Genomic DNA, 27,216 nt, shown 5'->3' with positions numbered 1-27,216 from the left:
AGCATTTCTTTTTGCTATGTCAATGCTTGTTTTGCTCAAAACATTGAACATATCCTTGTTACATCTGACTTTTAGCAAGATAATATTAAGTTATAACAATGAAACTGTGTCAATAAATGGGAAAACAAAGTAACTTGCATTACTCATTTGAAAAGAAAACTCAGATATTTTCTTGTAAATATAAAAGTAATACTTCACTAGGAAAAAAAGTAATCCGATTACATGTAACTCGTGTAATAATTGTAACTCGCGTTACTCCAAACATTACCCCAACACTTCTAGCCTGCTTGATCTTCCATTTACCACAACTGATGTGTGAGTTGATAATATGTGAATAAAAGATTAAATTCAATCTGTTCCTCAAATAAAGTGATCGAGTCTCTCCAGAAAATTTGGACTAAACCGCTCAATTCATATGGATTACGTTTACGATCTGTTTATGATCTTTGAGGCGTCAAAGTGGTAGTTGCGTAGCTGTCAACACAGGGACAGAAATCGCTCAGATTTCATTAAAATATCTTCATTTGTGTTCTGAAGATGAACAGAAGTCTTACGGGTTTGGAACGACATGATCGGGTGAGTAATTAATGACAGTTCATTTTTGGGTGAACTATCCCTTTAATTAGTAGGGCCACTGGTAGAGAGCGTTTGAGCTGTTTATGATCACTACGATAGTGGTTTTCTTTTTATAGAACATTGACTGCAAAATAGGTATTTTATTGATCAATTTGGGATGTGGTCAAATGCCTATTTTTCATTGGGCTAGTTTAAAATGGTGTTTGCAAACATGAGAGCAGCGCACGGTTGGACACTCCTCCGCGCATGCGCAGTGAGACGCTCTGCAATCCCCAGCGCTTAAGCTGTCGTGCGCTTGTTGTTGTGTCTGCTGGGTAAGTAGGTCATTCTTTATTATCGTTATAATACGTTGCGTTAAATATTAGATTACAACATAGACCATCGGTTTGATGTATCGGAAGTGTTTGACGTGTGTGATATTTGCGCCGGGCGTCATTGTTTTTAAAATAATGTGTATTTCCGCCTACTGGGCAAGCTGGGTGCTAAATATCAATAATTATAAAGGACATTCAACAAGTGTATGCGTGCAAACCCGTTTTTCCCAGTTTGTCGTCCTTCTGAAATCACGCGCTGTTGCACATCCCAGTGTCATTTACTCGACAATCGTTTCACATCACTTGTGTTTTTGAAACTTAGCACCGCCGTTTGTTTATTTCGTATTTATGCTTTCTGTTCTCATGATTGCTGATTAAAACATGATTTGTAATCCACCAAGTCACCCGTGTGGGTGCAGTGAAATATATGTCAAATCTTTAGGGAGCTGAACAGCCACACTGGTGTATTATGGGGTCAAAACAAGAGGAACCCATAGTTGGCACTTCCTAGTGTGCTATCAGTAATTAAGACTGATCATGCACACACTTCATGATATGGTAGGGACAATGGCAATTTTATTTATATAATATAGCTTTATTTACTACAACCAGAGTTCACCAATGTGCTTTACAACAAAATGACTAAAAAACAACAATAACACATGGATAAAAATAGAAAGCAGTAAAGCATAACATAACATAACATAACATAACATAACATAGTGCGTCAGCAATGACAGCTTAACAGTAATGGAAAGGGAAAAACGTATAATATATATGTAAGGCCTATATGTGTGTCTGTGTGTATATATATATGTCTATACACCAAGTCAAGAGCAAGTTAACACTGGCAGATTGATGATTTAATATTGAAAACCAATATGCCTCGCTTTATATGAGAGAATCTGTTTAATAACTGAGTTTGTTTTCTGTCTTTAGAGCTTCCCGATTCGCAGTCGCTCGCTGTGCCATTTTGGACAATGGCTCTGATCTCTATTGAGGATCTTGACGGACTGGATGATGAGCAGGTGGATGATGACATCACAGACAGCTCTGAACCAATGGCTGACGAGGAGCAGGACCGAATGTACGCCCACTGGCAGGCCGTAGGAAGGACACATCACGTGACTGTTCCCAGAGGTACGACACACTGTCCCACTGCCCGCCGGACTGGTTTCCTTCTGTCAGATCATGAGAGAATCTAATCTGGTTTTTGTATAGAGATGAGAGGACCCATTGAGGAGATGACGAGGAGGAACGAGACCTCCGAACGAGAGCAAGTGCCTTTCGTCACCGTCTCCAGACACGAGAAGGTAAAAGCGCTCATCACTGCTTCTCCAAACATGGGACGAAACATGTCCCACCACTGGAGGTTAGGAGAGTAGCAACATTTACACTTTGAAAGGAATCAGAGAGGATCACTAGAATGTTTTAATCTGAATTTTATCAGAATTATGACATTAAAGGCCCGTTCACACCAAGGACGATAACTATAATAATAACGATAAAGATATAGCTCTAAAAATCTTTCTAAATATAATTTGTTTTCCAGATGATGAACGATAAAAACATGGACAGCCAATCAGAGTCCATCCTGCTTTAAAGAGCTTGAGCATTTAAAGCTGCAGCACAACGGTCAGGATGCTAATATAGTTATCATCATAGTTATCGCTGTCCTCTGAAACCAACGCTCAATAAAAACAGAAATATAAGCCTCATTAAAAGAAACATTACTGCTGTGTTCTGGCACAAAGAAGAGGTTATTTTGATAAATACATGTGTGATGACAGAATAAATCAGTTTTGAGCCATCTTGGATTCTTAAATCTTGTTCAGATATTTATAATCATCAGTATTTGACATGGAAGTGCATCTGAAAATGCTGATATATTCACTAAAATGTAAATAAATATGTGAATAATCCAAAATAATTTCTTAATACAAAAGTTTGGGGTCAGTATGATTTGTTTGGTAAAGGTTTCATTTGTTAACATTAGTTAACTACATTAGTTCTAGAGCATTTATTAATCTGAGCTAATGTTAATTTCAACAGATTATCAAAATCAAAGGTTGTATCTGTTAATATTATTTAATGGAACTGAGATAACATGAACTGATGTACTGTATTTTTACAGTAGAGATTAATACACACTGTAACAGATGTATTGCTCATTGTTTATTAATGTTAGTGCATTAATGAATGTTAATTAATAGATAAACTTATTGTAAAGTATTACTGATGTTACTGAAGCAGCTCAGCTGTTTTCAACACTTGTTAATAATCAGAAATGTTTCATCAAATCCTCATATTAGAGTGATTTCTGAAGGATCATGTGACACTGAAGACTGGAGTAATGATGCTGAAAAATCAGCTTTGATCACAGGAATACATTAATATATATATTACCAACCCCCTCTGTTACTTAACTGACCAGATCAATATCCCAGGAGTTTAACTGACTTGATGCTATTCTCTGATTAAAAAGTGTTCCCTTTATTTTTCCCTTTATATATATATATATACACTGCTCAAAAAAATAAAGGGAACACTTTTTAATCAGAGAATAGCATCAAGTCAGTTAAACTCCTGGGATATTGATCTGGTCAGTTAAGTAACAGAGGGGGTTGGTAATCAGTTTCAGCTGCTTTAGTGTTAATGACATTAACAGCAGGTGCAATAGATGGGCAACAGTGAGACAACCCCCAAAACAGGAATGGTTTTACAGGTGGAGGCCACTGACATTTTTTCCCTACTCATCTTTTCGGACTGTTTTTCACCAGTTTTGCATTTGGCTAGGGTCAGTGTCACTACTGGTAGCATGAGGCGATACCTGGACCCTACAGAGGTTGCGCAGGCAGTCCAGCTCCTTCAGGATGGCTCATCAATACGTGCCATTGCCAGAAGGTTTGCTGTGTCTCCCAGCACAGTCTCAAGAGCATGGAGGAGATTCCAGGAAGACAGACAGCTACTCTAGGAGAGGTGGACAGGGCCGTAGAAGTTCCTTAACCCATCAGCAGGACCGGTATCTGCTCTTTTGTGCGAGGAGGAACATGATGAGCACTGCCAGAGCCCTACAAAATGACCTCCAGCAGGCCACTGGTGTGAATGTCTCTGACCAAACAATCAGAAACAGACTTCATGAGGGTGGCCTGAGGGCCCGACGTACTCTAGTGGGCCCTGTGCTCACTGCCCAGCACCAGGGAGCTCGATTGGCATTTCCCATTGAACACCATAATTGGCAGGTCCGCCACTGGTGCCCTGTGGCTTTCACAAATGAGAGCAGGTTCACCCTGAGCACGTGACAGACAGGAAAGGGTCTGGAGAAGCCGTGGAGAATGTTATGCTGCCTGTAACATCGTTCAGCATGTCCGGTTTGGTGGTGGGTCAGTGATGGTCTGGGGAGGCATATCCATGGAGGGACGCACAGACCTCTGCAGGCTAGACAATGGCACCCTGACTGCCATTAGGTATCGGGATGAAATCCTTGGATCCATTGTCAGACCCTATGCTGGTGCAGTGGGTCCTGGGTTCCTCCTGGTGCACAACAATGCCCGGCCTCATGTGGCGAGAGCATGCAGGCAGTTCCTGGAGGATGAAGGAATGATACCATTGAAGGGCCACCACGCTCACCTGACCTACATCCAATAGAACACCTCTGGCACATTGTGTTTCGGTCCATCTGACATCACCTGGTTGCACCTCAGACTGTCCAGGAGCTCAGTGATGCGCTGGTCCAGATCTGGGAGGAAATACCCCAGGACATCATCCGTCGTCTCATTAGGAGCATGCCCCGACGTTGTCAGGCATGCATACAAGCACGTGGGGGCCATACAAACTACTGAGTACCATTTTGAGTTGCTGCAATGAAATTTCAGCAAAATTGACAAGCCTGCTGCATCATTTTTTCACTTAGATTTCCGGGGTGTCTTTGAATTCAATCCTCTGTTGGTTGATCATTTTCATTTCCATCAAACGATGTGGCATCCTTTCGTTCATAACACATTACCCAGTCCATATTAGTATAGATATCCAGCATGATATTTTTCCCCATTGAGATCTGATGTGTTTTCAAAGTGTTCCTTTATTTTTTTTGAGCAGTGTATATATATATATATATTCAAATAGTAAACTACTTAATATTTCACAATATGACTGTTTTCACTGTATTTTGAGCAGAAGAGTATAAATGATACCGACCTCGAGCTTTTTAAGGGTAGTGTAGGCTACGGAAGTGCAAATATATAAGCTTGTTTTTCCTAGTACTCATGAATCATTGACATTTGTTTGTCCTTTAATAATAAAAAAGTGTAATTGTGTTTCTGAACTGCGATGTGTTGCAGCTCGGCGAGGTGCTGTACGAGGAGAGAGTGTATCCTCCGGGAAAATGGGCATGTGTCAGTAAAGCAGAAATGCTGTATGAGCAAAGCATCTCCAATGCATTTATGAAGCTCATGCGCTTCATCTGCAAGGAGAACTCAACAGGTGAACACAAACACACATAAATTTTTTACATGTACACTAGGGTCGGCGTACTTTGCATGAATTTTCACGGGCAAAATCCATTCATTTTCATTAGGAATTATGGCTGCACGATATTGAAGAAATAAAGTTTTAAGTGTGTAAAATCAATTTAAATTATTTTAAAATATATTTCAGAAGTGAAAATCATATAACCAATATATAGGTTTCACATTTTTTCTGGGAAAAGAAAGCATCACTACCACCTCTGAAAGTGTTTTAGCTTAGTATTACATAAAAAGTAATCTTTTAACATCAGTGTAAAACATTTTTTTAAATACCAACAACTCTTTGCTCAACTTGGTAATATATAGTTATATCAACCTGAAAACTTAACATCACAAACATCCATGTAAAACTAGGGGTGGACGATTAGTTATTTTTGTTCATTTAATTCATCTTTGTTATTAAAAATCAGAACAAAGAGGCAAATTACAAACAATTGGACAATTAAAAATGAAATACACAGTGCTTTAAGTTTTTCAGGTAGGCCTACATCAGATGTGTTTAACGGTCGTATTCAAGTAAGAAACAATACAGAAATGAAAAAATCAGATGTGAAACTAAAACACTGCATAGTCTTCTCATGAATTAAATATACATTGGTTCATATTAAAGCTACAAAAGTTATTCAGTCTAGAGCAGTGAGTGATTTTCTGTGTTTCTTCTGTTGTTTGACAGACAGCAGGTTTACTGTATTAGGCTGCTGTCCCTTTAAGACCTAACGCACAGGTCGTACTGACACACATCCGATATCTTTCCCTACTCGACATAACAGACTGTTTACACTCGCCAAGACGTGCATTTTGATATAACTGTGTGTGTATTTGACTGTTTGAGTGCAATAAGCCTTGAAAGAGAACTGAATTCGGGATTGCATGCCGTCTGAGAGCCGTCTTTTTCCACAGCTTATTGTGCTTAATAACTGTTTTTAACATCAAGCAAGTCAAGTCAAGTCAAGACAAACTTTTAGTAGCCTATTCAAATCATTCAGATATCGCAAGCCGCTGGAATATGCATATCGCGATATGTACATTTGCGATATTTAGATATTTCGTCCAGCTCTAGTAGGAATCCACGCAATTAGTTTGAGGGCGAAATATAATCCATATGCCGATTTAGCAACGATTTAGACAAACGGAAAGCTGCTTGCTTCATGCATCTCTACACTATTGACAATTATAGACAATGGACTTTTTTGCCCTCGCAGTTTTGACGAAATTCTGCATATACGACCGCACCTTTAGGCTGTATAATTAGTTCAATCAAAATTACTAAAGTGGACCAAAAACAGTTTGAGTCCAGATTCAGGGCAATATTTTAAAGATCTAAGCGCATGGTCTAAAGTGCACTTATGGCGTGTCTGAATCCGCTTTTGCTTGTTTAATGACGGGAAAAATGGTCTAAAAGGGTTGTTCCTATTCTCTTAATGGGTAATGGGTGTGTTTTGGACATAACGTGCAATAAATCAATCAGAGTCTCTTCTCCCATTCCCTTTAAAAGCCAGTTGCAAGCGGAAAGACTGAACACGTCTCCAGAGCGCAAACAGATCTGCTCATGCGTGAGGTTAAAGCTGTGTGTGTGTGTGTGTGTGTGTGGTTAAAGCGAGACCATCTACTGGACAAGCCGGATTCCACCATATCTTCATGTACACAATAATAATCTTTTACATTGTAATCCTTTTATTTGTAATATTTGGCATGTTTGTGTGCTGCTGCTCTGTGTGTGTAATAAGCAGAGTGTGTGTGTGTAATAAGCAGAGTGTACGCGCGTTGTGGACCCGCCTATAGGCTCATATTACTAATGCGCTCTTTAAATAACAAAAAAAATACTGCGCCATTGACTTTAGAGCAGGTTTCAGTTGGTCAACGGCTCAGTCTATATCAGTTCCTCATAATAGCAACGCTCCAGCAATACGCCTGAACACACACCTGGTTTTCAGACCAGCAGCCCATGGGCCACAGATGGGCGCAAATGCTTTTGCTATTTAAACAATGGTGCAGGACGTGAAAATGATAACTGCGTCGGGCTGAAACTAGCAGAACACCTGCATGGCGCTTGGCGCTGCATTGCTCCGCGTGTGTGATGGGACACTCAGTGTGAATGTAAAAGTGGTTTCTTTTCAGTTCAGGTTTGGCTCAGCTGAAAGAGGTCTGAGTTTGGTTCTAATAACTCAAGTGCGATCACTCTTCTTCAAAGCGCGGATGCAGTTGAATTTTTTTGGTCAAAATAATCACAATATGATTGTTTTGCCCAAACATGCAGTCCTACCTTGTTCAGCCCAGTTTGCTCAGTTGAGGCTCTCTGTCTCCAGGACGGTACCTCGGCATGTCGGTGCCTGTTGTGAATGAGGTCACGATGGCAGACGACGGCACCAGCTTCATGAAGGATGTGTTGACGGCGTACTATCTCCCTGCTGAGTTCCAGGCCAGACCGCCTCAGCCGACAGACCCGGACATCAGCATCGTCCACCGGGACACCATCCGAGTCATATCCAGGTATTTCATTTCATTTAAATATTAAATTGCATTGACACCATTAAATGAGAACTGAACTGAGCTGGACGATGACATCACGGTTTTCTCCAGAGCGGATATATATATATATATATATATATATATATATATATATATATATATATATATAAATATAAATTAAGTTAATGGGCCCTATTTTAACGATCTGAAATGCAAGTATCAAACGCGAAACACAAGTAACTTTGTGGGCGGATCTCGGGCGCTGTTGCTATTACACCGGCGGGATAAATGACTCTTGCGCCCGACGCAAATCTAAAATGTGTTGGTCTGAAGTCGCTTCATTACTCATAGGTGTGGTTTGGGCGTAACGTGAAATAAACCAATCAGAGCGTCATCTCACATTCCCTTTAAGAGCAGGCGCGCTTGTTCCATGGCGGATTCCTATTATAACGGCGGATTTGCCAGGAGCGGTTCACAGCCGAGGAGACCGACGTTCTCGTCAGGGCCGTAAAACACAGAGAAGTGACATTGTACACACACACAAATTAGCTTCGGTTAAACAGGCGTATGATAATTTGGGTAAATGTGTAAGCTAGATTTATGCCTATTTTTTCACATCTTCATGGACACAACAATGATTTCCCTCGTGTGGAATATTTTTCCTTGTAATATTGAATGGTTTGCAAAAATGAAAACTGCTGCGTCTGTGTTTAGATGAGGAGCGAAGTGTATGTGTGTTGTGCACACGCTACACTGATTATGGCCAAGCATGCACCCTTACAATAGCATCTGAATAACATGCGCAACGCGCCACTGACTTTAGACGAGGTTTCTCCTGGTCAGTGGAGGAATTGTTTTCTGAAACTGCAAAATAGCACCAGGGAACGTTTGTGCCGGAACACGCCGCCTCTTTTCACTGAACCGCCCCCGCAAGTTCATTCCCTAATTTACCGACGTGCGTCTGTGGAGGGAAAAGTCCGCTGTGCGCGGGTGCAAAATAGGAATGATGCATGCGTTGGTGTACAAAGTCAATTGCACTGGGTGCACGATAGGGCCCAATAACTTTTTTACAACAGAAATGAAACATCACTGAACTTACTCAAGCTGGACTGTGACGCTATTTTCTTCTGGAAACAAACTTCTAGTTGAAAGTTTCTTTGGTTCCAGGGTGTTTTACGGGACCACAACAGAGGAGACCATCTCTCGCCAGATCAGCGTCCTCTGGGAGCTTCTGGGCAACTCCGGGGACGTCCTCCAGAACCGCTACATGGTCGCCACGTACGAGAATCCAGGCGTGCCCCAGCGCAGGAACGAGATCTGGTTCATTCGCCGCGGCCCGTGAACATTTCTTAAGCCAGTAGAGACGTTTCGAGTCACTGAATGTCCTGTGTGGAGCTAGTCATAATCAAAACCCTTTTATCCTTTTGTATTGTTGTGAGTGTGATGCAGAAAACATTAGTTTCTAATCATTGAGGAAACAAAAAGATATAACAGATATAGATTCTACACGTAGATTAGCCCTGTACATAGCCTGCTGTTGATTTCAGGGTCAACGCATGGATTGCTGAGAGATATCAGTGGTGAAACTTCACCCTGGCATTATTTTTACCTTGAAGAATACAAAAAAACATTCGTGCTACTTGGGGTTGAAGACGATTCATTACACTTCCTCTCTTTTATGCTTGATTGAAATGTTTTACACTACTTGAATTTACTTTCGTGTTCAATTTCTGTTTGTTTGTTAAATAGTGTTTCTAGGTTTTCCATAGTGCCCTAAAATTGCATTGTGCAATAAAAGCCAATAATGGCTTTTACAGCTTCTTATTTGCGATATATGTTGCTCGAAACATAGTTATTTAGTCCATTTAATAAAATATATGTATTTTCAGCTGGGTATTAAGTTTCAAGACTTATCATATATTTAAGTAGCCGTTTAAAATCTGTTGTTGGAAGACTATTGTAAAATACAATCTTTTTGTACTTTGTGTAACTGACTATCAAACCATTTACCAGACAATCAGAGCACTAAAACTTCTACGCTTTTATCTTACGAGCCAATCAGATTGTTACTTTGATATTAGTAGTGCAGTTTAAATCAGTTATTAATAGTGTGGCATTGTGTTTTTTTACGGGTATGCTTGTTCTTGATCTCTTTTCTTAAGATGCGGTCTGCAAGTATAGTATATCTAAACACAGCTTTTCCTTCATCAAATGCATGGGACCACATGATCAGATCTAAGGTGACATGCGTGGGTTGGCTACACACAGCCATGGTTTTGGATAAATATATGTCTCTTTGCAGCAGTATTGTATCCGATTACTACAATAACGTGACTGCTTTTACTTTGTGTATTTCATTGTTGTGTTTTGTAATGTTGTACAAACATGTGTGTAACATCAGCGCAACGTGTTTAGCATATTACTCTTTAAAGCACTGTTTTGACATTTTTACATGACTCCTTGCTTTTGTAACATTGATGGCTTAGCTTGTACTATTATGGATTTTGCCTTGTCAAAGTACTTTAAAACTTGCACTCTCCTCCTCAAGTCTGTAATAATACTGTAATAATACTGTAAAAGTTTATTTATAGAGCACTGTCTGAGCTTATTATTAACAGGAGCTTGCTTTACAAAGAGATATACATTTACAAAATACATTTATACCAATAAAAACAATTAATTGTGTGTGAGTTGTTGTGAAGGTGTTGGAAAAGTAAAAGACCAAACTTGTGATGAGCATGTTTAAACTATATTAACTAAACTATACTTTCGCCTGCAAAATGTGGCTCAATGAAGGATTTGCCATTCTAAGCCAGTATGCAGAGATTAACCAGAGAAATTTACATTTTAACGTTATGTGCTTTTAACATTTTATTACATTTTCCATAACTTTTCCATACATTGAAATCGCAATTGCAACATTTCCTTTTCCTTTTCCTTTTGTACTGTAAATACTTCAGAAATGCAACACTAAACATGTACATGCTGCGTTAATGTCATGTCGTAATTACAGTAAATTAGAGCTGAGTTTTCAGGTAGAGACACAGAATATAGCAAGCAAATGTAAAATAGTCTTCACTTTTTTAAAATAACATGTATTAATCCTTATTAATGTTACAAAAGTTATTCAGTCAAGAGCAATGAGTGATTTTCTGCAGCAGAAAAATTAGGGTGCTGTCACTTTAAGAGCTAATACATGGATCCAGTATACATGTGTGTTTGTAAATGAATAAAATAAATGAAAACACATTTAATTATATGTAGTTTGAAAAAACAGTACAAATAGAATACATTTATAAATAAAACAATAAGCAGAGGAAAGCTAAACCTTAGGAAAACTGAACCTTATCAATACGATCATTACAAAAATTGTAATGTTCATGTTTTCAAAATTCTAAATGTTTCAAGAATCTATCACATATTTTTACTGGTTAAACCAAAAAGATTTGAGAAATGAGTCTACATTAAGAGTAGAAAACTCTTGTTTATGGGTAAAAAATTGACCAAAAAATTAAATAAATAAATTCAACATATGTGGATTATATAGGATATATTTGGAAGTGTCAGTACAGTAGCAAATAATATCATTTAAATGAAAAATATTGGGCAAAAAATAAGGGGTTTAAATATAGGAGTATAAGTTAATTCTGAATAAATTCACAAGAAAAGTATTATGTATTAATGTAACTAAATGTATCAATGTTTCATCCTATTGAGCACAAGGGCCTAAAACGAACTTTTTGCCACACCTGCCAATGGCCGATGACAACCTGTCCTGGCCATGAAACATACAGTTATGACACCAAAAGTTTAGATACCAGTAAAAATTCACAATTCTCTCCTCCAATTTCAATACCACAGCTAGAACTAACTAATATACAGTGGTGCTCAGAATTAATCATACCCCTGGTAAATATGATCAAAAATGGCTGTAAAAAATAAATCTGCATCGTTTATCCTTTTGATCTTTCATTCAAAAAATTGGCAAAAATCAAACCTTTCATTGAAGTAAAAGAATTGAAAGTGGGGGGAAAATCACATTATGAAATAAATGTTTTTCTCCAAAACACGTTGGCCACAATTATTGGCACCCCTAGAATTTTTTTTACGAGTAAAATATCTCTGAAGTATATTCCCATTAATATTTACCTTTTTTTAGCACACCAGGGTGACTAAACATGATATTGTCCAGTTATGACTTCTTGTTTCACAGGAGTTTATATATGAGGAAACACAAAGGCCAAATTCCCTTGCTCATCCATCACAATGAGTAAAACCAAAGAATATAGTTCTGATGTGCAGCAAAAGATTGTTGAGCTTCACAAAATAGAAAGTGGCTGTAAGACAATAACTAAAGAATTGAAAATCCCCATTTTGACCATCAGGGCAATAATTAAGAAGTCATAATCAACTAAAGATGTTACGAATCTGCCAGGAAGAGGACGTGTGTCTATATTGTCTTAATGCACAGTGAGGAGGAAAGTTTGAGTGGCCAAAGACTCTCCAAGGATCATAGATGGAGAATTGCAGAGATTAGTTGAGTCTTGGGGGTCAGAAAGCCTAAAAAAAAATTATCAAACAACCCCTACATCCCCACATGTTGTTTGGGAGGGTTTCAAGAAAAATGCTCCTCACTCCTCCAAAAACAAACTCCAGCATATTCAGTTGTCAGACACGACTGGATCTTCAAACGGCCCAGGGATCTGTGGTCAGATGAAACTAAAAAAAGAGCTTTTTGGCAGCAAACACACTAGATAGGTTTGGAGCACACAAGGATAAAAAGTACCCCATGCCCACGGTTAAATATACCGTTGGATCTTTAATGTTGTGGGCATATTTTTCTGCTGGAGGTCCTGGACTTCTTGTTCAGATACATGGCATCGTGGATTCTATCAAATATCAACAGATAAACAATCAAAACCTGACGCCTTCTGCTAGAAATCTTATAATGGGCCGTGGTTGGATCTTCCATCAGGACAACGATCCAAAACAAACATCAAAATCAACACAAAAATGTGTTAGGGAGCACAAAATGAAGCTTCTGCCATGACCGTCCCAGTTCCCTGACCTGGGGCCTCATTTATAAAACTGTGCGTAGGAACCTTACTAAAAGTGTACGTGTGCCCGAAAGCCAAAAATGGCGTACGCAAAAAAATATTCAGACTTATAAAACCGTGCGTACGCCAGAACCTGCGCAGAATTCACTTTATAAATCCCAGTCAGCGGAAGATTGTGCGTACATGCGTCTCCACCCGAAATAACCATATGGAGCTTACAACGCCTAGTTTTACTATGCAGATCCTCATCTACATATCATTTGCATATGATTGTTCATCCACGTGATAACTTAAACGTTATCACGTGGATGAATAATCATATGCAAATGATATAAACGGTACAAGAAACATTACATTAATACAAATCAAGTAGTTGCCTATCCTTGCCTTGTTTTTGAATAGCCTACATAAATCAAATAGTGTAAAATACATATCAGAGAAAGTTTTTCTCAATCTTTTCCACTTGCCGAATTGTATTTTTAATTGATTTATATTTTTAATGGAAACAGATAAGCCTTGGGCATTATTTGCACGAAACTATTTTCTCAGACAATCTGGTATTATCATGATAAGCAATTATCTCTGTGGTTAAAACATTAAAGCACGCCACAGGAAAAGTGTTCAAAAACAATCGCATCCACAACAAATATTTCTAATGATTGAATTTAAAAAAATGTTGTAACTTCAGTAATGATATCATGTTTAAGTGTTTAACTCCATTAATTTGAATGGCATATTTAATATAAATGTTTATATCAGAAGTATTTTATTTATTTAAACTGTTATTTGCGTCAGTTTCACTAAACGGCTCAACACGCTCGCTGCCGCGGACATTTAAGAAGGAATGGATATTTGCTTCAAGTGACAGGCTTGGTGATTGAAATTGTATTTGTATAATCTTCCTGTATATGTTTAATTTTCTTTAGATTTTCTGTATAAAAGTGACCAAAAATACATTTAACTCCAGCTCACCATCGGTGTCGCCAAAGTGCTCCATCTCCAAAACGTTCGTACGCATGGGTCAGAGTTTGCGTGCGGGTGCACACATTTTCCCGTGAAGTTTTTCTTTATAAATCCCACCTTTTGCGCAGGAACTGGCGTACGCATGTTTTCAGCCCCGTTTTGTGCGTACGCAAGCTTTATAAATGAGGCCCCAGATGAGTGGAGTGAACTGAAGAGAAGAAGCACCAACATGGATCTGGGAATCTGAAGGATCTGGGGTCTCATTTATAAAACTGTGCGTAGGAACCTTACTAAAAGTGTACGTGCGCCCGAAAGCCAAAAATGGCGTACGCAAAAAAATATTCAGATTTATAAAACCGTTCGTACGCCAGAACCTGCGCAGAATTCACTTTATAAATCCCAGTCAGCGGAAGATTGTGCGCACATGCGTCTCCACCCGAAATAACCATATATGGAGCTTACAACGCCTAGTTTTACTATGCAGATCCTCATCTGCATATCATTTGCATATGATTATTCATCCACGTGATAACGTTTAACTGTAGGCTACAAGACACATTACGTTAATAAAAATCAAGTAGTTGCCTATCCTTGCCTTGTTTTTGAATACATTAATCAAATAGTGTAAAATACATTTCAGAGAAAGTTTTTCTCAATCTTTTCCACTGGCCGAATTGTATTTTTAATTGATTTATATTTTTAATGTAAACAGATAGGCCTTGGGCATTATTTGCACGAAACTATTTTCTCAGACAATCTGCAATTATCTCTGTGGTTAAAACATTAAAACACAGCATGCCAGAGGAAAAGTGTTCAAAAACACCGCATCCACAACAAATATTTCTATTGACTGAATTTGAATATAAAAATGTTGTAACTTCTCAGTAATGATTTCATGTTTAAGTGCTTAACTCCATTAATTTGAATGGCATATTTAATCTAAATGTTTATATCAGAAGTAAAACATAGTTTAAATCATTATTTTATTTATTTAAACTGTTATTTGCATCAGTTTCACTAAACGGCCCAACGCACTCGCTGGCGCGGACATTTAAGAAGGGATGGATATTTGCTTCAAGTGACAGGCTTGGTGAGTGAAATTATATTTGTATTATCTTTCTGTATATGTTTAATTTTCTTTAGATTTTCTGTCTAAAAGTGACCAAAAAGACACTTAACTCCAGCTCACCATCGGTGTCGCCAATTCCCTTTGTCTCCAGAATGTGCGTACGCACGGCTCAAAGTTTGTTTAAAGGTGCGCACATTCTCCCGTCAAGTTTGTTTTTTATAGATCACAACCTTTGCGTGGGAACTGGCGTACGTACGTTTCCAGCCCCGTTTTGTGCGTACGCACGCTTTATAAATGAGACCCCTGGAGAGATTCCCTATGGAGGAATGGTCTCTGATCTCTTGTCAGGTGTTCTCCAAACTCATCCGGCATTATAGAAGAGAACTCAGAGCAGTTATCTTGGCAAAAGGAGATTTCAAAAAGGTATTTAATAAAAGGGTATCAATAATTGTGGCCAACGTGTTTTGGAGAAAAAAAATTATTTCATAATGTGATTTTTTACAGCCATTTTTGATCATATTTACCAGGGGTATGATTAATTCTGAGCACGACTGTATGTAAATGTAAAATGAAACAGCATAGTCTTCATTTTATCAAACAACAGAGATTAATCCTTATTAAAGTTACAAAAGTGATTCAGTCAAGAAACATTAGTGGTTTCCTGCCAGGCCCGGCGCCACGAGGGGGCAAAAGGGGGCATTGCCCCCTCAGATCTGATTTGTGCCCCCTCAGTTTCATTTTTGTATTCATGGTTACAAATGAAATGTTTAACCTTTTGAGCGGTACAGTCCCATATATGGGATTTAGAATGTTCAGTGACGAGTGACGACATAACTGCCAGATTCAAATTGTGCTTTCGCGCGTTGGCTGGCGCTGAGCCAAAGTCGGACGCGCTCAGCGCTGTCATATATCACAACTATGCAGTGTTTTCAACCTCACAATGTTTATTTTTGGTTTCAGACATTTAAAAACACATTAAGCACTAGTAAAACAATACATTTGGAGTTTGTAAAATACACACTGATGTCTGTGGAAGCAGCAATAACAATCTATTCAAATATAATTTGCCGACGTGTGTTATTCATATCAGACAAACACAGTGGAAGTAACTATAAAGTAGTTTACTCTATTCTTCTATTCCACTTTCTTGCATGTATTTCGGGAGAAATTGATGACTCACAGGATTCTCTGAACTGCGGCGCAAAGAAACAGCTAGCCATCTCACGTTATAGATCAAGATCAAGATTATTTATAAAGGTTTTTAAATGACCAAACACACTCACAAACACATTTTTGAGAATCGGAATATCAGATATGGTAAGCAAGTTTGTGAATATTTTGAATAAAAAAGGGAAAAGGAAATAAAAGCGATACATCCGCGGTGTGTCACGTGACAAATATGACGCGTTGCCATGGAAACATTAAGGGGGAACGTTCTAAATTCTAAAATAACAGTCGCCTTGAAAAAACTCACTATGGGGAGTCAGTTAGAATATTAAAATTAAGCGTGAAAGGGTTAATATATGCATAATAAATGACGCTGGCTTATCTTTTTTTACTAAGCAAGTTATCAGTGTGTATTGTTCATTGATGGTATAAGCCCCCTTAACAATTTCACATGCCCCCTCAGTCATTTCATTCTGCAGCCGGGCCTGTTTCCTGCAGAGGCCTAGTATAGCCTAATTAGGCTGCTGTCACTTTAAGAGCGAATGCACGGATCCAATATACACATGCATCGTCTTTCTCTACTGTTTACATTCACTTAAGCCATAACGGACGAGGATACTCGGCGAGATGGCTTTTTAAAAAAACATAATTTTCTGTGAGTTTTTCCATCAAAGCGCAAGAAGACGTGAAAGAGAGCTCAATTCAGTATTCGCGACGCGGCGAGTAACGAATTGAGTTCCCTTTTGCGTCTTCTTGCGCTTGAATATTTAAATTGGCAAGGCGTAAACTTTCTCTTCACGTTTCTTCAGGTTCATGTTCTCTCAACATTGCATTGTTAGAATTCATAAAAACGGTTCGAACCAACTGGCGATTGACACCGTTTTTATATAGCCTACTCGCCGACACCGATTTCTGGCATTTGGTGAGCGGCGTACAGGTTTTAACATGTTTAGATAATGTCAAACTTACACAGGGCATATTTTTGAGCAAGATTTTAAAGTGGACTTCCTTGTTGGGAATCATCAACAACCATGCTTTCTCCAAATCTATTTTGTTAATATTGTTCGTTCAGAGAGTGCACGTGACATCACCGAGAGCTGCGCGTACACGTGAGGTCTGAGAGTGCACGTCAACTGCTGCCATTGGAAACCACAGTTGGAAACCAATGAATGGATTTGCCAATAGATGGCAGTCATGGTGAAGGAGAACAAATTATATTTCAGACCAGCTGCAATCCTTTTTAAACAACTGCACTTATTGCAGCTATTTTAAGTCATGCTGAATATAAGATAAACCAAACGAGATCCTTTGAACCGAGTGAAACTAACTTCCCATCAGTGGTGTGTTTACTGGTTTCCACTTACCTTGCTCGAGCCCGGGTAAAGCCCACCCACCTTCCCTTCCCATCCACTCCCACTGGAGAGAGAAACACGACTCCTGTTCTCTCACACAAACCCCCAGCAGCAGCACTGGCTCCAGCACACGGTCAGAGGGGCTCTTTGTCTCCATTTCCAGGAGGTTTCTGCTCAATTCAGCATGGAGCTCTTGACACATCCAGCCAAACCCGCAACAGCTCCAAACTGAAGAGCGAAACTCCCGAAAGACTCGCCGCGAGGAATAACTGGATTTTAGCCTTTAAAACAACAACTCACAACCGCAGAATTTCCACACACAAACACCTTTGAGCCTTTAATTCACACTCGTCGCGTTCATCGACTTCTTCAACCATGGGTTTATGGACGAGAAGACGCGAGCGCAAACTCACACACGCCGAGGCTGTTTTCCTGGCGCTTACTCTGATCGGTGAAGGTAAGAAACAAAAGTATCCATCTCTCCATCAGCGTTTCTTACACAGCTCAACGTGTTTGAAGAAACTTCTTTTCCCGAATGTTTAAAAAGTTATTAGACGTAGATGTGCGTGAAACTATCAGCCAACGCGAAGTTGAGTTGCGTTCAGACTTGGATCTGGATTTAATCTGGATTTCACGTGAGTGTTTTGCACAGACTTTCCAGTCATTGTGTTTGCGAATGCAAATATTTCAAAGCTCAGAAAAAATGTTTCAATGTATCCACTGAACTAAATAATACCGATGCATGTAGATGAATGAACCTTCTTTCCCAGAAGCTCAAGTACAGTAAGGGCTCAAGAGGCCTGTAAAAGAACATTAGCATAATAGTCTGTAAAAGGAGACCAAGAAAGGAGAAATGGGTCTTGTCCTATTATCTGTACTAGATATGCATACTTGTAGTCGGCTAAGTGAACCTCATGAATCACGCCTATCAACATGAGCTGAATATCAATTGCATCCACTTGGACTTCTTGAATTTTAATTAGACTTTGCTTCAGTAAAGTTAAGTAGAAGTGTACTTGCGAAATGCACAGCATGAAGAATTAAATGACATTCCAGCGAAAAACAAGAAAAAAAAGAGTTGAAGTACAATGTCTGTATGTGTGAGATGTTAACTTTTCCTTGACTCTGCAACAGGAGAGAACAATCCCATCTGTGTGGCCTGGAATGAAATATGCATGGCTGGAGCGTGTAGTTTATCTTGAGGGAGTTTAGGGGAGGTGTAAGATGTTAGTCCTGAAGCTTCTCTTCTGGGGACCTTAAAAAGCGGCACATGCTGTCCTGTGGAGTGACCCATCGCGGAAACAGAGGTTTCTGTTTTTTATCTCTTGATTAATTGAACCCGTGAGACGTGGCCACAGGAGTGTTCGTGGAAAAAACAAGAGGAAATGCTTGCATGTTCAAAGGATTTCTTCTGGAGATCCTATCATAATCAATTCCAGTTCAAGTTCTTACTGGATAAACGAAAAGTTCTACTGATTTTGGTGCTCTTTTTTTCAATTGCATATGGCACGGGTATATTCAATTAAAGTTTCCAAGAGGTCCGGTTTCTCATATTTCCTTCCCAGCGGAAGTCCGGACAATACTTTTTTGGAACTGTTACACGTTTCAATCGGGGCAGCCCTTGTACTTTGTATAAGAAAATATCTTAAACATTGAAAATAGTCTTCAAAGATTATAATCTTGGGCGCTGAGAGCCAAAGCAGTGATGTCTATGAATTTTTACCAATATTTACCACAATAAATATTGGATTTCTCCCAACTGGGAATGAATATAAATTTTTATTTTTTACATTTACACCTAAGTCTGTGGCACATAGAAGGCCTTGTGACTGAGAAAACATACTGGAGGTGCTGGTTTACCTCTTAAGAAAAGTATGAACCATTTTAATATTTTGCACAAAGTAATAAACTACTAAAAACAAACAACGTACTTAATCTGATTAGCAAAACTCTCATCATGAGGACAAAACCAAGTTAACTCGTAATTTCAAAGGTTTTTTGTCTTCTCTTGCCATCTCTAAATAATTTTCCAAATTATACTTTTTTTTTTTTATTATGAAATGCTCAGAATATGCTGTTTAATAATGCTAAATGTGTGGAAAACAAACGTCTAAATGCGCCACATGTTAACTTGTCTCAAACCTAGTTTAGTTAAACGGCCGGAGTGTATTTGCTGCGTTCTCGTTTTCTGCTGCAAAAGGGTTAGGGTTAGGGTTAATATCTATTCTGCTGCTCGCCGTGTTTGTGCTAGTGTTGTTAAAATAACCGCGTCGTCTGCAGCTCTTAATGCCGCTCTTTAGCGAAAATAAGTATCAAAATAAAAGTCCTTGTTGAAACTGAAGTTTAAAGTCCAGCACAGGGAGAGAGAAGCAACGCTCACTGTGGAAAGGGCTTGAATGAAGCGCATTTGGCTCTAGATAAACATATTTGAGGACATAGCTCTGAGAGATCGACCCTGAGCACTTTAAACTGTAGAAACGGTAAAATGCCGCATTTATGTCCAGTGGTCCGGATGAAACCAAGTCTGTGTTTCAAACCGCTGGCATATTTAATAATGTCGTGCCACTGGACAGAACTGGAGTTTTAAAGTCTGTAAGGATTGTCCTTTTGGTGTCTTACAGGGACTTTTGTCTTATCGGGAACTGTGCTTTCCAAAAGGTCCGCTTTCTATGTTGTGTTGGTTCCTATGGAAATTTCCATTAGGATTCTTCATTTATAACAGAAATCCCATCAGTAATCTGCTTGATTGTTGGACTGTGATGGAGATGGGCTGTGCTCATTGTTGGAGCGAGGAACTGCCCCGGGGCCCATTGAAGAAACGCCAGCATTTGCATGAAGACTTGAAAGATAAAAGGGTGGAGGGTCGAAACATTTCACAGGTACTTGAGGGCTCTGCTTGATCTCGGGGACGAAGGGATCCATCTCCTGTCTTTCTTATGCTAATGGAGGACAGTCTGGGAAAGAAGTCTCCCCCACGATGCAGCGTAGAGGTGTGACTCTCATCATGGCTGTTCGTATATTCCTTTATCTCAGGTCTGCCTCAGTTGCTGCGTTTCTCATTAGATGTTTGTCCGTAAAATATTCGAAATTCTCGTTTGTTTTGTGGTCTTGATCATATTATCATAATCATTTGCTTCATGGTCTTTTTAAACGTCACTCCAACAGGAGAAAAGGGAAAACAATGTCTCATAAATTATGAATGAGAGGACTTGGTTCCTTAACTGTTTTTGTAATTTTGCCAGAGTAGTCCAGTAGTTCATAGAAAGAGGATTTGACCAAATTTGGGTCAAATTTCGGCTCCTTGTGAAAAGTGATATTTATTCGTGTTCTTAAGACTCGTGTTTTTGTGTAAAATCTGTAGTTCAACTCTGCCTCAAAGACCTTTAGACATACTTTTTATTACATTTATATTTAAGTCATTTCATAATCCATCAGCTTCCATTTGTTGTGAAAGCAAACTAACAAGTAAGTCCCAAAATAATCCATAAGACCAATGTCCTGGCCATATTTCAACCCAAAATCAAAAGAAAAAAGTATGAAATGACATGTTATTGTTTTTCTAAATGAAGCCTTTTTTGAGTACAGTAAAGTTTTTTTTTTTTTTTGTTTTTTTTTTGCTTTGCAATTTAAGAATATTTTCATTACAAGATTTCCTTAAATTCTCATTATCGTAACGCAAAAAAATACTGTAATCTCAGTGAAATCATCCCGTTCGGACTTCGGACACAATATTTATCAGCATAAATGCAGCACTAATACTATTAAACAAATGATTGACTTTACAGTTTAAATACTATTACCAATACAGTAATGAAAATGAGATGTTTTTGCATTAAACCGAATTAAGGGGAAGTGTATGTATCGTCAAGATTCAATATCACAATGCATAAGGACTTAATGGTCCTGAAAGCTCATTTTTGTCTGGAAGTGAAACATAATATGGACATTGTTTTCATAGGACCAACCACTCTCCCCCCCCCCCCCCCCCCAAACTAGTGATTCTTGTTATCTTGTTAAAGCTTGTCGTCTGCATACTTCAAGCACACGTCAGGTCAAGATGTGGCGTTGCCAGCTGTTGTCTCGGTCTGAATTTCTGTGGTGTTTTTTTTTAAAACTATTTTGTTTGATGAAGTAAAAGACTGGAGCAGAACTCCACAGGAGACGTGTTGATGGACACAACAGCTGCTTCATGCACTCAGGATAGGGTCTCGACGCATGTTCTCAACTCAAAATGCCTCTATTGTTGAGATCACACAGGGTTTTTTAGGAAGTTCACACTCATTTAGGAGTTGAAGCCTTTTGTGATGTGACTCATTGTCTTTTGTTTGCAAGTCACTGTGAGATGGTAAAACGCAAGAGGAATGTTTTCCACAAAGAAATTGGAAGTCTTGGACCATTAAGATTTGCACTCGTTCTTTATTATCGCTATTTAAAATAATAGTAAAGCCATCACCACTATGAAATAACTCTGGCGAGAAGTGCACCTCCATCACCTTGGATAAACTCCGCAGAGGGCGGCCATGTCAAAGCTTGTCTGAGCGGGCTTGAGTCTGATTAAACTTCTGGCGGCGGCCGACGGCGTGCCCGTTTGATCTCTTTCTTCATTAACTTCTGTAACGACAGCCTGGAAGATGCCTTAAGATCACTCTCAGTGGCAGTGATGAAATGCAGAGGTCTTGAGACGCGTTTATCTTGGAGCCGCTTTCAGAAATGTGAGCCCGGCTGGCTTTTATGATAATGTTGTGCCCGTACAGCCATGAGATTAGCTTGCTCATTTTAAGTGCTAAATATCAGGGAGGTTTAGAGCCCAACCACTATAGAGGAGCTTCAGTTTGGAAATGCAAAATCAAATCAATGCACTTACAGTGGAAGGTTTAAATAATAAAGGTCATCATTTTGTTTAAAGCAAATATGTGAACCTGGACCACAAAAACAGTCACATGTGTCAATTTTCTGAAACTGAGATTTATATATCATCTGAAAGCTGAATAAATAAGCTTTTCATTGATGTTATGATGGGACAATATTTGGCCGAGATACAACTATTTGAAAATCTGGAATCTGAGGGTGCAAAAAAATCTAAACATTGAGAAAATCTCCTTTAAAGTTTTCCTTTGGCGATTGTGCTGCATTCACTCACAGAAATACATGTTTTATATATTTACAGTTGGAAATTTAGAAAATATCTTCATGGAACATGATCTTTACTTAATATCCTAATGATTTTAGCATAAAATATTGGCAGAAAAGAAAAATGGATAATTTTGACCCATATAATGTATTGTTGGCTATTGCCACAAATAAACCCGTGCGACACGTGACTGGTTTTGTGATCCAGGGTCACATTAGTGTTTTGTTTGAGTTGTACATTTTTAAAATGTGAATGTTTGAGGTAGGACTGCTTTTTATGACTCAAATAAGTTTGTAATTTTTTCTCTATATAAAGGTCCCTTTTTGGTATCCTTCCCATATTATGTGAATTTTATTATGAATTTTTATGTTTGATATGGCGGGAGTTTAAAAATTGGACTTAACTTGGTCAAGGTCAAGATCAAGGTCACTTGGTGATTTTTTTCACACTGGTCTTATGTTGTTGTTAACATGACATTTTTAGATCTTATGGCTGTAATTGGTTATTATCACATACATTTTCTGTACTGTACTAATTACTCATCTAAAAATGATTGGATCACTTATTACTTTCTAAATCCCATATCAACCTCGAGTAGTTGAACAATACAAGGATAGACATGAAACTGCTCTTTTAATTCTTTCAAAAAAATAATATAAAATTGCATTAATTATTCTTGAACTGACCAAAGTATTTAAAGGGAGAATGTTACGTAAAAAACATGCATTTTAACATTCAACGTTAAATTTTTATGTTAAGTCCATTATTGTTTTATGTAGATTTGTTGCGTAGTCTATACAGTATTAAATGGAATTGCATCAGAAGTAACTGTAATTAAATGACGGATCAATTAAGAGTAATCCCTTACTTTACTTTTTCAAGAGTAAATTACATCAACGGATTACAACCAACACTGATTATATTACACAGCAAACATTTTTGAAGACATTTTGGTAACACTTTTCAATCAGGTCTCATTTTTTAACTGACATGCTAATGCTAACAGATGATACAACTTTTGATCTTAAAAAATGTGTTGTTGCTAAACGCTTAACGTTAACTAAGATTATTAAACTCTGTTGAAGTACTGTTCATGTAATGTGGTGTACTAATGTAATGTTAACAAATAAACCTTATTATAAAGTTTTACTGAAATTTGAAAGTTTTTACCCAAAGCAAACGTGGAAAAAACGCACATAGGTTTTTAAATTGCACTTTTATAGTATTTGAACTTGTTCTCACCATGAAAATAGCCAAGGAAGCTGGCATGGCATTAAAACTCCAACCATCCAATGTGTAATGGGTTATAATTGTGTATATCAATGTTTGAAATCTATTGTGTGTTGACTCCGTAATATTCTATTTAAAAGTCTCCATGGGATAGTTAAAAAACGAAAATTTGTTATTAACTCTCTAATGTTGCTCAAAACCATTTGCATTTATTTATTCTGTGGAACACGAGAGCATAGACATGCTTAAAATCCCAATAAATCCATCTGAAATAGTGCAAATGTAAATGAATCGACTGTTATAGTTTTTCCAGCCCGAACCCAATCAAGCAGCAGAAACAGCTGTCGTCTCCACTGTAAACCATTCAGGCCACGGGTTTTGCCAAGTCTTACCCTCCATTCTCCAATGCTCCGCTAAAGACTTTCACAAGCTGCTCTTCAAAACCACAATTCCATCATCGGAGAAATTTGTTTGACCAAATGCAATGATCTGCTCGTGATGCATACGGCATATGCGAAAGTTTCCCTAAACTATATGTAATCCCTCAAAGCAATACAAATAAAGCTTTCTTCCCTGATCCACAAACTATTCCTTGCGTGCGTTACATGAGTTGACGTTGGTTTTTGGGTAAAACCGTCATATATTGATAATGTGATGGATTTTAATTAATCAACTTTAATTAATCAACTAACATTTGTTTTTCATGCAGGGATGACATTCATATGCTTTTAAATGTTTCCAAACTCTTTGGGGAAAACCTGTGATTTTGTGTGTGTGTATAAATAACAATTAGGGAAGTGAAACTAGACAGATTACTTAGTAATCACAAATTAGTAATGCCAGTGACAGAGGGAAAAGTTTGGGGCTTTTGAACCTTCAAGGATATTGAAGGTGACATGTTAGTCTTATTTGTTTTCTCGATTCTATAAAAACTGTTGTATTCGTGTTTTCTGGTGGGATTCTCAATGGAATTTGTCTGAGATCCTCCGGCCTTGCTTCTTGGGAGAGATTCCCTGAGAACTGCTCGGGAAGATCTCCTGGCCGTGATTAAAGCATTTAAAGGACAATTGCTTGAGTCTGTTTGTTGATTATTCCTGCGCAGGAAGCTAGTTTAGGAAGCAAGCTAGTTTAGGGGAACAAGTTAGTTAGGTGACTATTATTGAACGGGGACGTCGATTTGTAGACGAGACCCAGATAGTTAAGTTTAGGGAAAAATCTACCACAATATATACCCTTATTTTTTTGCATACAGAAATTTCAGAAAAGTTTTTTGGCTTAATTTTTACAATTAAGCTTAGTTTTCATTACAGTTATGCAAAATATTTGATTCTCATTATTATATCACATGGCAAGCCATGTTGGAAGGGCATTTTTTTCTTGAAATGTCTAGTTTATAAAAATCTAGTTTCATGTAATTTTGTGACATGTTCTTCTAAAGTAGTATTTTTTTAAGTAGTTGTTTAGGGTAGGGGATAAACCGAGGGGGTTTGAGGCCTGTGTGGCGTCGAGTGGTGAGTTCTGGCCCGCTCTTCATAGAGCGAGTGGTTCTTGTTAGTTTTGATAGGAGAATGAGAGCGATTACAAGAAGTGCATGTGCTTTACGTTACATTCGCTGGCCCTTCCCCCCGCTCCGCTCTCAGCATTCCCCTCCTTCACCGCAATGCCGCCCAGATGATATTTAATGAAAAAAACCTGTGCGTGTTTCTCAGATGGGACTGTGTGCTGGTTTCTACCCTCGGATACACAAGAGTAAGTCTTTGAATCATTAATGAGTGGGACTTCAGCCTCAGAAGTTCGAGTTTAGTTTGACATTCCGGAGGGAGAAAAAGTTTTGCTTAATCCAAACAATAGCTCTGGATTTTTGGTTTATTCCATTGTTTGCACATTCGCTGTTTATTGTGCCTCTTGTGTTGAGCTGGATCTGTTTGTATTAGGGCTCCATGGTGTCTCCTGAAACACTCATCGGATGCTCCCGCTGTTTAAAGTCGCTGAGCAAGTGTGTGAAGCTCTGGTCATATTCCACAAACGCTCCTTTAATGTGGGCTAATTGCATCAGATTCCAGGTCTCGTACTGTAAACACGTGGAGGGTTACAGGAGGCTGCCGGACTCCCTGTGGAGTCTGCAATGTGAGCGACCCCCAGGACTGGACCACGTGCCAGAACCAGGTCTTACTCATGAGCTCGGGCTGAAGTCAGACGGCTGTTCCCCATATGTTCTTCACTCTCATCTCATTTATTAGAAAAGTGTCCCTGATGTCCATTTATAATGTACAGCAGAAATAGAAGCTGATTTTTCATGTTCCAGTGTTTCTGAACACTAAGGCCGTGTGTCCACTAAACGTTTTTAGCCAGCCGCTCTTCTGAAAGCATGCTTGAGAGTTGCTATAATATGGAATATTACTATTATTATTATTATTATTATTATTCGTAATTGGATACGGATCAGGGGCCTCATTTATAAAACTGTGCGTAGGAACCTTACTAAAAGTGTACGTGCGCCGAAAGCCAAAAATGGCGTTTTTAAATATTCAGACTTATAAAACCGTGCGTACGCCAGAACCTGCGCAGAATTCACTTTATAAATCCCAGTCAGCGGAAGATTGTGCGCACATGCGTCTCCACCCGAAATAACCATATGGAGCTTACAACGCCTAGTTTTACTATGCAGATCCTCATCTACATATCATTTGCATATGATTATTCATCCACGTGATAACTTAAACGTTATCACGTGGATGAATAATCATATGCAAATGATATAAACGGTACAAGAAACATTACATTAATACAAATCAAGTAGTTGCCTATCCTTGCCTTGTTTTTGAATAGCCTACATAAATCAAATAGTGTAAAATACATTTCAGAGAAAGTTTTTCTCAATCTTTTCCACTTGCCGTATTGTATTTTTAATTGATTTATATTTTTAATGGAAACAGATAGGCCTTGGGCATTATTTGCACGAAACTATTTTCTCAGACAATCTGGTATTATCATGATAAGCAATTATCTCTGTGGTTAAAACATTAAAGCACGCCACAGGAAAAGTGTTCAAAAACAATCGCATCCACAACAAATATTTCTAATGATTGAATTTAAAAAAATGTTGTAACTTCAGTAATGATTTCATGTTTAAGTGTTTAACTCCATTAATTTGAATGGCATATTTAATATAAATGTTTATATCAGAAGTATTTTATTTATTTAAACTGTTATTTGCGTCAGTTTCACTAAACGGCTCAACACGCTCGCTGCCGCGGACATTTAAGAAGGAATGGATATTTGCTTCAAGTGACAGGCTTGGTGATTGAAATTGTATTTGTATAATCTTCCTGTATATGTTTAATTTTCTTTAGATTTTCTGT

At 38.4% G+C, this 27,216-nt stretch overlaps 2 protein-coding genes across 2 annotated transcripts in view; both read left to right on the top strand.

Annotated features, from left to right (window-relative positions):
* The first annotated feature begins 809 nt into the window (after positions 1 to 809).
* On the top strand, positions 810 to 10,334 carry soul4 (heme-binding protein soul4). Its single transcript, XM_079889647.1, has 6 exons — positions 810 to 890; positions 1,830 to 2,030; positions 2,112 to 2,203; positions 5,231 to 5,372; positions 7,723 to 7,906; positions 9,053 to 10,334. Exons 2-6 carry the CDS (start codon positions 1,871 to 1,873, stop codon positions 9,225 to 9,227), a joined length of 753 nt encoding a protein of 250 aa, XP_079745773.1. The 5' UTR covers positions 810 to 890; positions 1,830 to 1,870; the 3' UTR covers positions 9,228 to 10,334.
* Positions 10,335 to 17,394: 7,060 nt separating this feature from the next.
* The window catches only part of ptk7a (protein tyrosine kinase 7a), a 44,847-nt gene continuing 35,025 nt past the window's right edge, over positions 17,395 to 27,216 (top strand). Inside the window, exon 1 of the mRNA XM_079889660.1 lies at positions 17,395 to 17,950. Coding sequence (XP_079745786.1) covers positions 17,869 to 17,950 — 82 coding nt within the window. The 5' untranslated portion in view covers positions 17,395 to 17,868. The remainder of the gene's footprint in view (positions 17,951 to 27,216) is intronic.

Source organism: Squalius cephalus (assembly GCF_949319135.1).
Source record: "Squalius cephalus genome assembly, chromosome: 13".
NCBI lineage: Eukaryota > Metazoa > Chordata > Actinopteri > Cypriniformes > Leuciscidae > Squalius > Squalius cephalus.
This window is presented reverse-complemented; position numbering and strand designations above follow the sequence as displayed.